Here is a 14,261-nt window from a genome sequence, read left to right on the forward strand (position 1 = left end):
CCCACAATTATCATTGAATTTGCATTGTTAAAATTTGGGCTCTATTCAGGTAATATCTATTGTCTGATAATAAACTAATAATGAAGGTAAATTCCATACACATTTCAGGGACCTTGCGGAGAACTTCAGTTGATGGAGAAGCAATGGAAGCCAGAAAGTCATCCACTTGCTTTAAAAACAGGGCATTGTGAAGAGTTTCCAGAGGACAGATCGATGGGACCATGGAATACAGCTCAAAGCCTAAAAGAGAAGAAATACAGAATGGACGAGTAAGGTTGGCTACTTCAAAACTGAATCATTATAAAGGAAGGCAACTTACGTAGGACTGGAGAGTGAGTTCAGGTTCTTACATGCAAACATACAAGGTCTTTCCAGTCATGACACCAGATGCTATGCAACATGAAACCAAACAAGATATGACCATGATCACTTTCAATGTAACCAGACAGGACAGCATGCACACAGTCCTTCACTGTTGCTAAGACCTAAGGTAACAAGGAGAAAATCTGGGGTGTGGGGGAAATTTTCACCTTTCATCTTTCAATGTCAGATCTGTTTAACAGATGAACAAGCTGATGCCATATTTCCCTGAGACCAGGATGTTACAGTATCTACTTCTACAATTAAATAATAATGAAGGTAAATTCTCACACAAATTTCAGGAGTTAATTATGTAGTTAATTGCAAAGCACAAATTGTAATTTTCCTCTAAGGCCAGTAACACCCTAACGTGATCCTTGAGCAACACTTCCTTAGTCAGGCTGGACTTAAAATTCTGAAACATTCCTTTACTGGACACCGATAATTCCATTTTTGGAAATCCCTGGTTGAACAAAGTTAGACGAAGTGAAAAGCAATACAAAGTGCAAGTATATCCACATTTAACCATTGCACAGGCATACAAAATTTCATGATGAATCATGCAGCATTGTGTTAATATAATCAGTGACACAAAAGCACTTATACATACAAATTACTTTTCTAAAACAAAAAATACTAGTTCTTCATTTTAAAAATAAAATTACCCATTTAAACTTTATTTAACTGAATGGCTTTAAAAATTACTTTCATATACTTTTAAAATAACAAGTGTTTCCCAAAATTCAAGCTAAGTCTTCTCTGAAGAAATAACTCAATACTCAAATTTACATAAAAATAGAGTATTACTAGTTAAAAAACAGAAGTTATCTAAACTCAGACTGCAAAATACTCTTTTCAACATACATATGCTCATTTTGAGGTTACATGCTACTGGATTTATTTAAAATTTGGGAGGAACTCAAGAATTGCTGGAATTCTCAGTTGGAACAGGGGAACTTTTAAAAAGGGAATTAAGTATTGTTATGAAAATAACCAAAGGATTAAAAAAATTAATGCTTGATTTCCAGGTGCAAACCAAAGCATGACAGACCGTTTCATGTAATGTTAAACAAAACAAAACAAAAGCAGCAACACAGGACCCTAGCAGCAGCTAAAGCACCTCACTCAGTGCGCACTGAGGAATGAAGCTTTCCAACTCCTTTTCTTCTTAAATACAAGTGGCCCAGGCAAATAAGCACAAATCCTTTCTTTGCAGCTCTCTAAACAATATGCTTTTCTCCTTTCTCTGGGTGCTCAGCCATCTTTTGTGATAGTGCCTTTCATTTGCCTGCTCAATTTCAAAACAGCAAGTGATGTCTGATCAAATTGCTCTAGACTACACTCTTGCCATTTGTATCAAATCAGCTCTTAACGTACAATGAAAGGGTTAGTGCAGGCATTTCAAAAGCCACCCTGCGGACATGTTTGGAAGCTATGAAAACATACCACTGGAGCCTAGAAATTCCACAGAGGAAGCAGACCAGCACCTACAGAAGTATAGGTATTCTGCACAGAGGCCCAGAAAATAAGGGAAAGACTGTCAGCAGAGACTTGTTCACCATGTTCCTTAACTAAAGATGGAGGGAGGGAGGGAGGGAGGGAGGGAGGGAGGGAGGGAGGGAGGGAAGTCCACAATGTGGGTTAAAGACAGAGGCAACACGAAAGTCACGGCAAATAAAAAGTGAAAGGGTCAAATGACAATTCATAGGATGGATAAGACAGAACAGCATTAAAGAAGACAAAGGATTGAAAACTCCAAAGGGATATTTCTAGAACTTGGAATATAGTTCTATGCATCAAGCTGTATAATGTAGGAAAGCCACCATTTAAAAGAAACAGCCCAAACCAAAGGAATACAAAGTTACTCAATTTTCACTTGAGGGTGAGGTCTTCTGAACTCAGTTCAAGAAGTATTAGCAGGCTGTTATCTAGAAGTGTTGTTAAAAGATCCGAATGGAGACCATAACTGCATGTTGATTCTTAGGCTTCATAAAGGTCAGCTGTCTAAACTTACTTGCAGTTAAAAAAAAAAGTTTCAGGGATGAAAGTATCTTCATTACAAGTGAAAGCTATATGGGATTTGAAAACCATCGGTAAGCCGGCACGATGTCTTTTGTCTGTGATCCAAGCACTAGGGAGTGCGGAAGCAGGAAGACTGGAAGTTCGAAGCCAACCTGGTCTACACAGTAAGTTCTAGGATAGCCTGACTACAACATCAGACCCTGGCTCAAGCAAAACAAAACATCCCCCAAACAAAAACTATCAGTAAATATTCCTTCTGGCTCAAGATCAAGCTCAGCAAAAAGCTACAAGGTCATAACAACTCAGTTTATAGCAACAGTCGCAATATGCGCCGATCCAGCTTCACTCTGACGGAACCTGAGTTTTTTAACTTTAGTTTTCTTTCTACCAGGAATTCTCCAATTTTTAAGAAAAAGAAAGGTACTCAAAGGAGATGACTGTGGATAACAGCTCAACCATAAAGCCACCCAAGGACAGATTGATCCTGGAAAGTATCTGGAGCCGTCCACGCCACATCGAGGTCTGTTTGGGAGAGAGTCAGGTATCTGCTGTACAGTGCCCCTCGCTGCAGCTGGCTCCAGAGACCTTTACAGAGACATATCTCACTGGGTTCTTTGACATGGGTTGCTGCGTATTTTTGTTGAATATCTCAATAAAGCAATGTGATCAGAAAAATAATTAGAAAAAAAGAAGTGCTAAGAATTAAGAACAAATTAAGGAATAGCAATTGTATTTTTTTTTAAAAAAAAAATGTACAAACTGATCACTTAAGAAATTAGAATTTCCAAGTGTTAATTCAGAATTAGGGCTCATCATTACTGTGGTCATTAGACAATTTGACGAGGAATGCTCAATTATTGTGGAAATTAGGGCAGAAAGGGGAGCAAGACAGTATCAGTGGTTTTGTAAGTTGGAATTGTATGCCAACTGAAATTAAAGACTGATAAAGACATGATACTGTGTATCCCACATTTTAAAATAAAAGAAAAAATTAAAAAGGGATGAAGCGGGGAGTACCTTTTTTAAAATAAAAAGCAAACGTACCATTGGTTGGGTGTCGAGCAAATGAGATAGAAAACCTTTTAACAGCAGACCCGCGTGTGGCGTCTGAGAAAGAGAAAAACAGGTACCTGTAGTTCACAGCTGCCGAGAGAAGAACACTTAAAACAGAGTGGAGAACAAATCTGTGAGGAGGGCAGAGTTAGGTGACATGCAGAGGGGTCGGTGAGAGGAGGCCGAGGACTGGTTAAAAGCAGTAAACTGGCTCGATGGTACAGGCAAAATGTGTAACGGAATACACAAAAGAAAGAAAAGCAAGATGACCTGGCAATTCCAGTAAATCCATGTTTCACTGACTAAATTTGTACAGATAAGAAGAGCAAACGTTTTAAACAATGTTGATCCCGAAAGAGCTGAAAATACCCCTTCTATCAACAGGGACAATTTTCGTGAGTCTCAAAGACATTCTGAATATCAGAATATTAAAAGTGAAGTCATATTATTAGGGAGGGATCCTAAAAATGTCCCATTCTACTTTATTTTTATAAAATGACTGCCAATATATTTTCTCTCACAAATACACATTTCATTCTATTCTCTGCTAAATAGTTTGTTCATATTAATAAATAAAATGAGTGTTAATGTTTATTCTTCATAATCTAGGTTCTCATTCAGCTAAAATAATAAAGAAGTTTTAAATTTTTCTATTTTTACAAACCACTTGTTGCACATGTAGCCTAAATCTAACTGTTATTGACTAACAAATCCTGGATGTGGATCCCAGAGAGCACTGACAGTCATGTGGGAAGGCGTTTCTAAGACTCTACTGCAGTCTGTGGCCTTAGACTTGCTTTTGAGAAACACTGCTTGTGAGTGTATGCATGGGTGTAGGTATGAGTCTGTGTGTGCGTGTGCGCACATACCATCTATGCAGCCAGAGGAGGTCAGCTTTTTACGATGAGTACGAGCATAATCCTGTAGGTTAGGTGCGCTTGAAGAACCCCCGAGCACTGAGGTGCTAAACAGGCCCGCACAGTGAGACCCTGATGGGAGTTAGAGAAGACACATACAACAACGGGTGTTCTTCCGTTCACAGTGGGAATTCATGCAGCATGCAACCAACGTGGCTCTTACCAATGCACAGGCAGCCTTTGGCAGTGCCTTCAACAGATTCGCAATATGCTTGTAAGAGTCTAGTGATACCTATTTGAATTCAGTGCTTCTAATAGCCACCGTTATTCATCCCAAACACAAATGGAGTAATTTAGCACTGGATAGAATGCCTTCTTGGAAAAATAATATGCCAACATAATAATCTAACATCTATATGCTAAAAGTACTAAAAATACCACCATGAAAATTAATTTAGGAACAGAATAGATCTTATAGCAAATCTGTAAGAGGAGGTTATGTATATATCATATATGTATTATATATATGATATATATACCTTTTAGCAAAAATTAAGTCATATTAGATACTTTTCAATATATATCTGAAAAATGAATCATCCTTCCTGATGCCAATGAATTAAGAATTATCATACTTTCTTATGAAAAAATATATTTATTAATGAAAATAGACAAAAATCATTCCTTTTCAGTCAGTTAACAAGTGACTTAATATAAAAAGCTTTTAATAAAGGCCTCCAAGGAAATATGTCATCAATAAATAAAACACAGCCAGTATAAATCAATATTTTATTTGTAGTAAAAGTCTTCACACTTAAAAATGTTCACCACTGAGAAAAGTATAAATAATTTCTGTAAAATATATAATATGATCGTTCAATGAAAGAGAGTAATGTATGATCACATACAGATACCACAGGAAGATCAAGAGCTCTCAGGATAGCGGGATCCTCACGTACATAGGCAGCAACACAGTTCAGATATGATAGATTATAGCACTTAATGACATCTAATTATGTTTTGTGTCAAGCCTATTCAGATGGCCAGTTTCAGGAAATTACATGCCACTGCTTCCCACTTTAGCGTCAATGAGCATAAGGTCAGTGGGTTGGGAGAGGAAGAAGCAGCTCTTCACAGTGAGCTTCATTTTAATTTCTCAAAGAGCTGCTCCTAACGAAAAGTAGCTCACCCAGAGGGAATTTAAAAGTCTTGTTACTTGATTGGCTCACCTATCTTTTTGTTTCCTTTTTTACTTGTAGTCGAAACCATCATCTTGTGCTTGATTCATTGGTGATCACCAGCTGGTATTTTTACGCTTTTCTTTGGAATGTGGGATTAATTCATTCTAAGTTAGTGACTATTATTTGTATAAAGTAAGGGCTTTCATGACTGCATCTATACACAGAACTGGACCCGGTGACACCACTCTGGGTAGTACTCACATGAACATCAGATTACCAAGGGACACCACCCACCAGTGTTTCCTCTGCCACGATTTACAGCAGCTATATTACGGAATTCGTTTTGACATTTGTAGCTGGGCATGGTGGAGCATGTCTTTAATCCCAGCTACAGAGGTGGGTAGATTTCTGTAAGTAGAGGCAAGCCTGGTCTAAATAGCAAGCTCCAGGACAGCCAGGAATACATAGAGAGGTTGGTCTCCAAAATAAATAAATAAATAAAATAAAAATGGCACCTTTTCATCCTTACCTAATGGATTTGTTTTACGGTACCCAGTAGGGAACAAAGAACCACACATATACTAGGCAAGTGCTCTGTCATTGACCTACAGCCCAGCCCTTATTACCAGTCTCTGAAATAAGTTTTTTTTTTTTTTTTTTTTTTTTTTTTTTTATAAATTGAAGCATTGAAAGTCTCATGTCTATAATCCCAACACCAGGGAGGCTGAAATCCATAAGTTCAAGGACAAGCGAGACCCTAGAGATTTTATCGTTAACTACAGCATCCCTCCCTCAAAAGGAAGGACGGAAAAAAAAAAAAAATCAAACAAATAAAAACCAACACTGGCAATTGGTCGCCACAGAGTAGTCACTCAAAGGGTTAAACAACTTGTAGTAAGAAAATTATATCTCATTTTTTGAGTTTTATAATCCAACAATTCTGAACTCGTGCACATTAAATACACACTAAAGCATAGCATTTGGTCATGATTTTACCACCTTAGAGTTCTACACGTGTGCCTAACAGTGAGTTTCAGGAGGGTACGGAATACAATTCCCTTTGCACCACATACCTACAGTAGGGTTCTGCTTCTGCTCCACAAGAGTTCGTGGTGTTCGAAGATAGTTGGCATTTTCAGATACAACCTGCACAGAGAACACCAAGAGTGAAATACAGCAGTAAAATGAATTTAAAATCCATATTTCATATGCAGCCTGTTCCAGACAGACAAAGGTTAATAAGCTGTATGATAAATATTAGTAGAAATATTTAAAACATGAAAGACATGCAAGATCCCCTTCTGAAGGGAGTCCATTTCCTATGAGATCCTTGCAATGAAGTGGTGCGAAGCAGGCATTCATAATGAAACATGACAGATGAAAGGAAACAATCCACAGATTGATGTAATTTCACTTTCTCTTAAAAGAAACCCATTGCCCACTGTTAAACAGCTCCTGTATTTAGAGGAAAAACAACCACAAACCAAAGAAATGACAGACAGACACTGTTGAAGTCACCATACAATTTCTGATCCATGCATGGGCTTTATCAGAGTAACCTTTAAATATTCAGCCTTAATGGATACCATAATCCCTTTTCCTATAATCAAATGCATAAAATTTCCAAGAGGAAACAGCTGAAATTATCAGAAAAGTCACATGATGGTAGACCTTCCATTGTAAAATCAGAGTGTTTTAGTTTCATATGTCATCAAAGAAAGTCCTTCTGAAGTTACTTTAGTGGGAACCACTTTTACAAATTCATACATGCCTGCTGTTGTGTTTGGAAAACACACTACATACTTCCCTTAAGTTATATACTTCCAGATAAAGGAATCATAGAGACCAATCAGTATTAGATATCTACTGCTGATTAAGTCCAAGTCACATAATTTTTGATACTTTCAAAATTTTCAGATTCATAGAAAATTCTAAATGGAACAAAGCTTTTCAAATATTCTTACCATCAAATTGTATTAATTTTGTTTCTTGAAGTTTACAGGACAACTAAGGTCAAAAAAAGACTTCTTTCTTTTCTAAATCATTTTTTATTAGCATGGCTAAAAATCCAGGAGAATTGGGATTTTCAAAACTCCTGTATATTGAAAAACTTCCAAGTAAGAATGCTAAATGCATGCAACATAAGTGGTTTCTTTACATCAAATATTGCCCAATATCTGGGTACTTTTAAGTGAACTCAAATTTAAGACAGAAGGATTTCCTCTGATGTAAATGACAAGGGATTAGATGTCCTAAAAAAAACAGCTGTTTGTTGCTCTGAATGCAGGAATGAAAAATGTTTAATGAAGTAAAGTTTAAAAACCTGTTGCCATGAGCCAAAAATACTGGATGTGAAAGCCAATGATTTGGGGGAGACAGGGGAAGAGGTGATTTGTTCCCCTGATCTGCGTCTTCGACGCCCAGTACCCACACCACTGGTATAATGCAGCCAGGTACCAGTACCCTCTGGGCTAGACACACTCAGGGGGCTCTCTTCCTGGAAGTAAGAAAAAGGGCAAAAAAAAAAGAAAAGAAAAAAAGCAAAGCATGCAAAGTTAGACACATTAGAGCCAATGATCAGGAAGAAAAAAAATACAGTTTATTTGCATTTGCTTATCATTTTTCCCCCTCAAAGACAAACTATCACTCATTTGTGAGCCAAATGTTTAAATCCCTAAGAAATTATTCAATTGGCACACAGCATCATCAACCACAGAAAGATCACAAACTATGCAATCTACTAGTTGTCCCTTCTCCTTTAAAATTAGAAAACCAGTTTCTTTTGAATGAAAATATTGGGCAGTGGTGGTGCACACCTTTAATCCCAGCACTCGGAAAGCAGAGGCGGAAGAGTATATCTGAGTTCGAGGCCAGAGAGGTCTACAAAGTGGCTATGCAGAGAAACTATGTCTAAAAAAAAAAAAAAGAAAAAAGAAAATATTTAAATATAAAAGGTATTTTGACTTATTTTAGATATTAGATATTAAAAAGATTTTGTGCTATTTTTGGTTAGATTTTTCAGTCTAAAGCACAAAGGGGTAAAACGAATCTGATGTATCACTTAGAAAAGGAAATGAATGAGTCAGTCCCAGCTGTACAATCCAGAGGCAGTAAGATGGATACAGATGATGCTTCCAGTGCAGGCATGTTTTTTTGTGTGTTTACCCTCCCTGGGAGAGCCAGAAGGTGCAGCAGGCAAACCCCGAAGCCAGTGCCCTCACTCTGCACACTGTCTAGCTTCAGACAGTGGGGACAGAGTGAAATCTACCTGCAGAAAATGGAGAGAATAGCATTTCCCTGTGTGCCTTTCGGAACTATACACATCTGACAGACATGGAGGTGGAGGATGCTGGACAAAGTCTTCAAGTTTTTACTTGACTACCTTTGGGAAAGTAAAAGTTTGGCACAACATAATCTCTTGAAAGCAACTATTTAAACATGAGAAAAAGGTTTAAAAATGTGAACTGTGGGTTTTTTGTTCGTTTGTTTTTTCGAGACAGGGTTTCTCTGTGTAGCTTTGCACCTTTCCTGGAACTCACTCTGTAGCCTAGGTGGGCCTCAAACTCACAGAGATGCGCCTGCCTGTGCCTCCCAAGTGCTGGGATTAAAGGCGTGCGCCACCACCGCCCGGCTGTGAACTGTGTTTTAAGAGTCAACCATGGCAGTGGTTCTATGGAAGGATTTACAAAGATATAAATAAGTTGCAAAATGGTGATACAATCTACTTGCCATACTAGTAACACCAGATCTTCTGAAGGGCAGAGGAAAGGGTAGAATTATGAAATTCTGAAGAATTTGATTGATTGAAAATTGTTCGTTCATCAATACATCAAAAGCACTCCCTTCACACAAATGGTAGCTTTGGTTATATTAGTTTAGGTAATTTCTGTTTTTGTTTTTTCCTATGTTTAAAGATATCTGGACAAATTTCAGATTTCTCAATTTTTGATTGTTTTAATAGAATAAATGATCACAAGTTGTTAGTTCCCTCTTTTTCTTAAATTAACCTTTTATAATTAAGTTGAAATAGCATATTAAAGGAACACTAATGTATAATTTCTTTTATAAAGTTATGATGATAAACTTTATGAATAGTTTTTCCCCCAACATGTAATTGTCAATTATTTAAAAATTGAGAACTTATATTATTGTTATAAATGAAGGTAGTGGAAATGATCACAAATTTTTTTGTTTCTTTTGATAATGTTAAAACTAATTCTATGTATTTCTTACATATAAACATCAACAAAAAGTATCTAACTTAAGAGTCATTGGTCTTTCTCCCGGGAGCCTGACTTCTTTTTTCCTATGAAGAGATTTAGAAAAAACTTAAGCACTGGCCTCCAGCAACACTAGGAAGATCATGGACAAACTAGGTAACTTAGAGTTTAAAGTAAAATACTTATAGACACTAAAAATTAATTTAAGCTTCATCCTAACCGCTCACCTTTACTTGTATGTTGTTTAAATCTTATTCCATAACTGAACATAATTGGTTTAACTTAGTTATAGACCTTAATACACCATTAAAAATTTCTATTACATCATCATGCTTTCAAATTCCTAGGTAGATTTCTGCCATCAGGCTAATAAAACTGCTACAGTGTTGCTAGTATCAGGTTATCATTTAAATATTTCAGGGAATTCTTATCTACTTTTATCAAAAAGCACTGCTGAAACATTAGACTTTTGGTCAAGTTTTTTTACTGAAGAATAGCTAAAGTGACAGACTGAAGAAGACTGGATGAGCTCATTCAGTTCTTCGCCTCACTCACTTCCAGCTTCAGTCACTGACGTCATGAGAGAGGCATACAGAGCTCTAATCGTACCACTAAGCTCGGTCGCTTCCCTTTGTTCATTTTATTGGCAGAGTCTCGTGTAGTCCAGACTGGTTTCAGATTCACTAAGGAGCCAAGAGTGACTCTGAACCTTTGAATTCCTGATCTTCCTGCCTCTGGAGTGCTAGGATCAAGGGTAGATGCTACTAGGCCTGGTTTAACTGGTATGTTTTTAACAGCATCTTTTTTAAAAAAAAAAAAAATTTGTTTGAGGAATAGAAAATGTTGATAAATAAAAATCTGTCAGGGTTTCTAGCTCTGTACTTTGCAGTTCGAATTAATACACAGTTAGCTTCCACTATACAAAGCACTCTACATGGATATTAGAAAATGTTGATAAATAAAAATTTGTCAGGGTTCCTAGCTGTATAATTAAAGCTGTATTTTCTTTCCAGTTTGAATTAATGTATAGTTAGCTTCTGCTACACAAAGCACTCTACATGGATACTCACTTCATTTGTAGCCACTTTCCTAGACCTTGGAAGTGGTGACTTCCGGTGTATATGAATTGGTTCTGACACCATTGGTTTAAACAATATTACAGCTCGATCAACTTCATCTCTTTTAGAAGTATGAGGTTCATCATCATCAGTTTTAAGAGACCTTCTGCCTTCATTCTATGAGAAAAGAATACAAAGCACTTAAAACTCAGGTTAAAATATCTCTCCTGAGCCAGGTGTGATGGTACATTCCAGTAATCCCAGCACTCTGGAATCAAGAATTTGAAGCCACAGAACAAGACCTCGTCAACTCTCCCAAACAAACAAATAAACTCTAGATACCAATAAAATGCTCCTGGTAAATCTAACAACCAATTGATCTAGTTATTATATAAGAGTTTTTCCTTAAGTGAATTGATATTAATGTCATTCTTATGATATCTTAGTATGCCAGACACTGTGAGAGACAAGCAAGTTCTGTGGAAGAGTTAAGCCTAAAATTATAATTATAACCATAGAAAACCAAATCTTCAGCCAAAGTTCATCAAACAAGCAAACAAATATACAATACTATCAGATGACAATGAGAAACAGATTATAATACAAATTTTAATGATTTATTGTAGTTAAATTCTATGGTAAATATGGTATGAAAAACAGTCCCTCACACGCCAAGAACTCAGATGAATGAGAAACAGTCCCAGGTTGTAAGAATCTTACAGCACAAGAAATGGACAAGTTAAAAAATTTTATACCAGTATCTATCTATAACAGAAAGGGGAAACTAGGTAACGAACATTCAGTAAAATACAGATTTTAAAGCACAAAATTACCTTAAACATTCAAGGTAATCATGAAGAACAAAAAAGCCAGTGGACTTCACCAGAAATTATCATTAAGCTTCGATATCAAGACAAAAAGGTCAAAGGAATAACAGTAAATAAGAGTTCAAGAGTAACCCACTGTCAGGTGACTATAGCAAAAAGTAAGTCAAGTCAAGCCTTGACTTTTCTGTGTCATGCTGGGGGATGTCTTTCTGTATGCTGTGAATATACATTGTCCCCACTGGTTAGTAAAGAAGCTGCTTTGGCCTATGGCAAGGGAGCTTAGAGGCAGGCGGGAAATCCAAGGAGAGAGACAGGAAAGAAGAAAGACAGAGGCACATTGAACCTGCTGCCAAGGAGCAACAAGATGTTAGCAGACGGGTAACGCCACGGACACATGGCAACATATATTTATTAAAATGGGTTGATTTAAGATGAAAGAGCTAGCTGGCAAGCGGCTAAAGCCATAGGCCATACAGTTTGTAAATAATATAAGCCTCTGTATGTTTGGTCTGAGCGGCTGCAGGAGCAGCTTCAGGACTGCAGGTGAGAGAGATTTGTCTGGACCACAGGGGGCTGGGCAGAACTGAGAAACTTCGGGCTACAGTGTAATCGTTTATTTGATATCGCTTCCTACTACGTAGCCCAGGCTGGCCTTGGCACATGATCACCAGACCTTAGCCCCCAAAGCATGGCTTAAAGGCATCTACTACTTCTCAGTGATTTCTCAAATTCAGTGTTCAATATGACATCATTATGTATTAGACTATAAAGAATAACAGAAAAATTATAAAACAAACCACAAACCAAATGAGTCCATAGTTGATTAAGATAATTAATGTTATTGGTCAGAAACTATAATGAAAGCTATTACGGTCACATTATTAGAAGCAAAACTGAGTGTCAGTTGAGAACTAGGACTTATAAAAAGAAAACAAAGGGAAATGGTAGAGTTAAAAATATAACTAAAGTCTTTTGTCAACTTGTAATATAACAAAGTAACAAAGTAAGCAGAGTTTAATAGTAAATTGAAAAATACTATTGATAGAATTAAAGAACTCTAGTGAATTAGAGAAGTACAAAGAAATATTGTACCTTAAATCAAGAGAGGAAAAGAAGTAAAATATATAGAAAAGTATAAGAAACAATAGTTTGGAATCTGTGGTAAACTGAATGTGCATATAAGTGAGGTGTCAGAAGTGGAATAGAGAGTGGGTACAAAGGGTAATTATTTAAAGAGACAACAACTACAAGCAAGTGTTCTAAAAAACCCAACAATGTCAGTCACAGGAACAAAAAGCATTACCTAATACGCAACACTGAAAAATCAATTAACTGCATAAAATGAAAGATAATTCGACAATGTGAGAATCCTGTCAACAAGACGAAGGAATTAAGACAGGAAAAGAAACAGGCAAGAGATGAAAAACCACAAATACCATTCAAGTATATTTATCCTAAATTTGTTCAATAATCACAGTAGCAGTAAATGATTGCTCATAACAAATTAAAGAGCAAGATTATTAACCATACAGATTATATATATACATATATGTGTGTGTGTGTGTGTGTGTCAAAATACTAAAATACTAAATAGAGTAAAAAAATAGAAGAACCCACTCTAAGTGCTCAGGACAGTGTTCAGTATAAAGCAGTCCTCAAGCAAAATAACAAAAAAACTACATTTATACTTACCCATTCTAAACACAGCTTAAAATCCAAACAATTCAAGTAAGATAAAATTCTGAAATTTTCTAATAGACAGGAACATGCTATTTACTCAGACTACATATATATTTAAAATTTTTAAAGATTTATTTATTTTTATTTATGTGTAAGGGTGTTTTGCCTGCATGCATGTCTGTGTACCACGATATGTGCCCGATGTTTACAGAAGCCAGAGAGGTCATCAGATCCCCCTGGAACCAGATTTACAGACTGGTGAGCCACCATTTGGGTGCTGGGAATTGAACTTGCCATCTAGGGAAGGACAGTCAGTGCTCTTGACTGCTGAGTCATCTCTCCAGGTCCCTCAGATTATATTTTTTAAAAGCTGAAGCTTTTCTTTCCAACTAGTTATATGAAAACTATTGATAGAGTAATGGAAAATCTTGAGGAACATCATGGATATCTAGAGCTGTGGTAACCACATACTGAAAGTCCCATCTTCATTACCTCCCTGGAAGCTGGCCTATACCCATAGCCAGATGGTAAATTCTTATCTTCTTCGCAGCCTTTGGCTCCAGGACTAAAGTGTAATTCAACATGAAAGCGTTCCTCCGAGGAAAGATCCTGAAACATGAAAGAACATTTCTATAGAGAGGAATTTTGCATACTTGCTGACCTCTGGTCCCATAAACAAATCACAAGTACTGTTACCTTGTTAGGATCCTCATAAAGCATGATAACAATCTGAGTCATGTAGTTGAGTTCATTGACAACATTTAAATAATCCATGGCTCGTTTCCACTGCTCATCCTTTGATTCCTGAACGAAAGATCTATGATAAGTATTTTTCAAACCCTCCACATGAAAGTCACTTTATTACCATGTGATAGCTTACTTAATATTGAATGTCATCACATACATCAGGTGGATAGAAAAACTATTTATAATGTTTACCACATATGTATGATATTTTAAACTCTAAGAGTCAATCTTTTAAGACAATGTACACCAAGTAGGA

General features: G+C 36.6%; 1 protein-coding gene across 23 annotated transcripts in view; it reads right to left on the reverse strand.

Moving 5' to 3' along the window:
- The window catches only part of Ppip5k2 (diphosphoinositol pentakisphosphate kinase 2), a 70,409-nt gene that overhangs the window by 10,266 nt on the left and 45,882 nt on the right, over positions 1-14,261 (reverse strand). For 5 of the 23 annotated variants that reach the window (XM_052750257.1, XM_052750254.1, XM_052750255.1 and 2 more), the window contains exons 22-30: positions 13,955-14,062; positions 13,751-13,867; positions 10,764-10,928; positions 7,797-7,970; positions 6,547-6,619; positions 4,305-4,424; positions 3,427-3,489; positions 1,807-1,866; positions 100-240 (exon numbers count right to left, since the gene is read on the reverse strand). In XM_052750257.1, the coding sequence (XP_052606217.1) occupies positions 100-240; positions 1,807-1,866; positions 3,427-3,489; positions 4,305-4,424; positions 6,547-6,619; positions 7,797-7,970; positions 10,764-10,928; positions 13,751-13,867; positions 13,955-14,062 (1,021 nt within the window). The remainder of the gene's footprint in view (positions 1-99; positions 241-1,806; positions 1,867-3,426; positions 3,490-4,304; positions 4,425-6,546; positions 6,620-7,796; positions 7,971-10,763; positions 10,929-13,750; positions 13,868-13,954; positions 14,063-14,261) is intronic. The other 18 variants (XM_052750266.1, XM_052750278.1, XM_052750273.1 and 15 more) reach the window with 11 other exon arrangements.

Source organism: Peromyscus californicus, unplaced genomic scaffold (genome assembly GCF_007827085.1).
Source record: "Peromyscus californicus insignis strain IS unplaced genomic scaffold, ASM782708v3 Scaffold_21__1_contigs__length_65335640, whole genome shotgun sequence".
Lineage (NCBI taxonomy): Eukaryota > Metazoa > Chordata > Mammalia > Rodentia > Cricetidae > Peromyscus > Peromyscus californicus.